Source organism: Nanorana parkeri, unplaced genomic scaffold, assembly GCF_000935625.1.
Source record: "Nanorana parkeri isolate BGI_ZX_2015 unplaced genomic scaffold, ASM93562v1 scaffold75, whole genome shotgun sequence".
Classification (NCBI taxonomy): domain Eukaryota; kingdom Metazoa; phylum Chordata; class Amphibia; order Anura; family Dicroglossidae; genus Nanorana; species Nanorana parkeri.
The window spans coordinates 1,526,525-1,530,007 of record NW_017306343.1 but is presented as its reverse complement, the minus strand read 5'-3'; the positions used below and the strand labels follow the sequence as shown (position 1 = coordinate 1,530,007).

At 42.9% G+C, this 3,483-nt stretch overlaps 2 protein-coding genes across 2 annotated transcripts in view; both read right to left on the bottom strand.

The window, feature by feature from the left end:
- Positions 1 to 2,218, bottom strand: part of PLXNB2 (plexin B2) — a 56,042-nt gene extending 53,824 nt beyond the window's left edge. The window contains exon 1 of the mRNA XM_018576736.1: positions 2,187 to 2,218. Coding sequence (XP_018432238.1) covers positions 2,187 to 2,189 — 3 coding nt within the window. The 5' untranslated portion in view covers positions 2,190 to 2,218. The remainder of the gene's footprint in view (positions 1 to 2,186) is intronic.
- Positions 2,193 to 3,483, bottom strand: part of LOC108804823 (plexin-B2-like) — a gene marked incomplete at its 3' end in the record, with an annotated part of 14,288 nt that continues 12,997 nt past the window's right edge. The window contains exons 6-8 of the mRNA XM_018576719.1: positions 2,579 to 2,732; positions 2,365 to 2,485; positions 2,193 to 2,283 (exon numbers count right to left, since the gene is read on the bottom strand). Coding sequence (XP_018432221.1) covers positions 2,193 to 2,283; positions 2,365 to 2,485; positions 2,579 to 2,732 — 366 coding nt within the window. The remainder of the gene's footprint in view (positions 2,284 to 2,364; positions 2,486 to 2,578; positions 2,733 to 3,483) is intronic.

Genomic DNA, 3,483 nt, shown 5'->3' with positions numbered 1-3,483 from the left:
GGGGGGGGGGGGGGAGCATGGTGGTGCATTGAAGTCAATGGCATCGCAGCCACGGCCCTCACCCGCAGTGCGATCACCCGCACCCGGAATGCAGGCACATTAGTGCCTGCGGTCCGGTCCAGTGCGATCTGCACAAATGCTGCAAGCACTATTTATGCAGATTGCACGGGGACCGGAATGCAGGCAGGTGATCGCAGTGTGGGCGGGGGGACATGGCAGCGGTGCCATTGCCTTAAATACAACCCCACACCCCCTCCTGCCCCTGAACGCAGGCCGGGGGACGGAGCCGCTGTCACAGCAGCATGTGCGGTGAGGAGAGAGAGGGCCTGCGGCAGTCAGATCCAGGCCGAGCGTCTCTCTCACCTCAACGCTCGGTGTGCTGCTGTGATAGAGGCTCCGCCCCCCTCCCTGCCGCTGCCTGCAGCGCTTCGTTCACTTCTCTGATCCCCGCTGCATACAGATGGGGGACAGCAGCGGGGATCTAGAGAAGCCCCACGGCAGGAGGGCAGGACATCGTGATCCATCAGGGATCGCTTTGGGCACCCCTGCTGTACACTAATGGGACTGGATTTTCCCATCTTCCATAGTGGAGGTGCACAGCGATGCTTGCGTAGATGAAGTGTAAGTGACGATAATAAATTATTGTGTCTGTGTACAGTAGGAACAAGGCTTTTAGTACTAAGAAACACACAATGTATGTCAGAACAGCTATACTAAATAAAACAATATATGCTTAAAAGGAAAAAAAGACATATATATATATATAGCATTGTAAAAAAAAAATAGGAACCATACCAAAAATATAAATCCATCTGTGCAGGTCACACCTGCTCACTTACTTCCCCATGTTCACGCAGCCTGTACTAGTTCTATTCCAGCACTTAGAAAATCAATTAAAACTACTTAAGGATCGAAGCTGCACAGCAAATTGCCATTTAGCTTAAGCAAACTGGATCAACAAGGTAATCAGATTTATTAAATCTCCACTGCCCATATTAAACAAACACAGGCTATAAACAACAGGGGTATGTAAATATGGAAATGTCTGTTACACTGGCTATACCATACAATAAAATGTTATCATTACATTAAGATACAGCAATACATCACACAGGGGTCAATTTAACACTTGATTAGTAGGCACTGTGGAAACACACAATTTTTATAACTAAACCTATCCTGCCAGAAATACGGGGGCCATCAGCCAACACATTAAAAGCTGAAAATAAAAGGATTCTGCAGTGAATTTGATTTCCTACTATTTAGATATATTCACACAAACACGCCTGAATAATAAGGATGGACAAATTCACCTTCCAGTCGGCTACATCCCAGCCGCAAAACTACCATTGGCCAAAAATCACCAGAATCATTATAGTTTCCTATTAAAATGCAGACTGCAGTAATGGCCAAACATACTGATGCTGAACTTAAAAACTAGGTATATGCTTGAAGTTCAGTCCTATTTTTCACCAGAGTATGAAAGAAGAAACCTGCCAAATAAACCAGTTGTTTCTACAGCATATGTATTATGCTTTTACGACAGCTTCTTGATTAGTTCAGTGATTTCCCTGTTCTACCTTCAGGCCGAAGAAACTCACTGCCCTGATGCTTGAGAGGTGGATGTATGGCTGCATGTGGAGGGAAGGGAGGGGGCTGGAGAAGTGGATAAAAGTCTGCATGAAGGGCAAAAGAGGTCGATATCCGTCTGCAGTGGGAAACAAAGTAAATAAGGATGCATTGTAGGGAAACTTAGACACAGGGTTGCATAAGGAGGAAGGGTAGATGTAAGGCTACTTGCTTGAATGACCACTCTCCACAGCTGGCTGGAAGGACCTATCTGCATACTAAAACAAGTGATACCAGGTATTTTAAGTGTCACACTACTGGCTGTGCAGGGTGTAACAATGTTGAATGCATTTATATTTGAATGCATCCCCAACACAAAACCTCTACATCCTTTTACCCCTATAAATGTATTTTTTTAAGTTGATAACTATGTTTTGTGGCTGATTGCAGGGAATAATGTGCTGCTGATTTTGGGCATTGTTATGTTTCGAATTAGCATACTGAAGACATGTTTGTGTGCAATTTACTGCATGTGCTTTAGGCTTTTAGGTGTGACATTTGCCTAAAGCCTCGCATACTGTTGAGACACCCTGCACACTAATACTTTAAAGTCTTACCATGTCGATGGTGACTGGCTCACTTTGAAAATCAACGCATTTGTGCTTGACTGTGTCCCACTGACATTTCCACTTAGTATTCACACAAGAGATGCACCTGGAAATCAAGGAATATTCCATATGAATCAAATTCTAAGAAACCAATCCAAACTTGGCTACATAAATCAACAAGACTCACGGCACATTTTCAGAGATGTAAGCGGATTCTGCACAGTTATAGAACTGATAGGAATAATTAGCAAAGAACACATTTCTCTTCTCTTTTCTAATGGTAAGGGTAATAGGAACATCCACAAAATCTGAAACAAAAACAGATATGTATTGTAAAGCAATGTAAGTGCTCAATAGTTTTAACTTCTTTACCTCTTAAGTAAAAAAAAAATTGTCATTACCTTTGCCGCGTTCATTATCTGGAATCTTTTCTGGCTGTGGACACGAAATACTTCCATCCTCTTGCAATATGGCTGCCTGGACATTTCCTCCAAAATCACATATTAGCTGGTCTTCATCATAAAGTTTTATAGGTGGCTTCACAGTTAACCTCACCTGGATAGACACAATTAATTAGAACCTGCTCTGCTCATTTTTAAAGTACCTCCTTGTCTTGATGCCAAAAAAGATTCTACTTTATTGCTTGGCATAAAAGCAGGTAGGTATCAAAATACAGATGTCAAAGCAGCTTTCTATTACAGCTCACTTGCGTGGTAAAACAAGATGAGCGAAATTGGAAGCTTTTGATTTGCCAAAATGTCACCATTAGTGACGAGTTGGGGCTTGGTGCAAAGCTAGTTCACCTGAGTTTGCCCAAGCCCACTCAAAACTATGACCAACACACCCTCCTCCCAGCCAAATCAGTTGCGGCAGGGGCATTTCCCTGCCCCATTGTAATGTGTCGCTGATTGCACATGATTGTGATAAGAAGGCTTTGCTTATCAACAAGGCCATATGCTCATGGCCATATGCTCATGGCCATATGATCACATGGCCTTGTTGATAAACAGAGCCATGTCCTGGCTCCGTTTATCAACGAGGCTGGGAGGAGGGTGTGTTGGTCATAGTTTTGAGTGGGCTTAGCACAAAAGTAATTTGATGATAAAATGATGACAAGAATAACAAAAAAGTTTGTCCCTCTAGTACAGTGAGTGCCCAAACTGCGACGCAAAATAAATTTAAATTTATCTCAAAGTGCCAACATGTAAACAAGGTTTGGTATAGTGTTTTAGTTTGGGCACTGCTATTTAGCATCACTGCCTTAGGCAAAATCGGGAAACACACATTTTCAAACACTATTATTTTT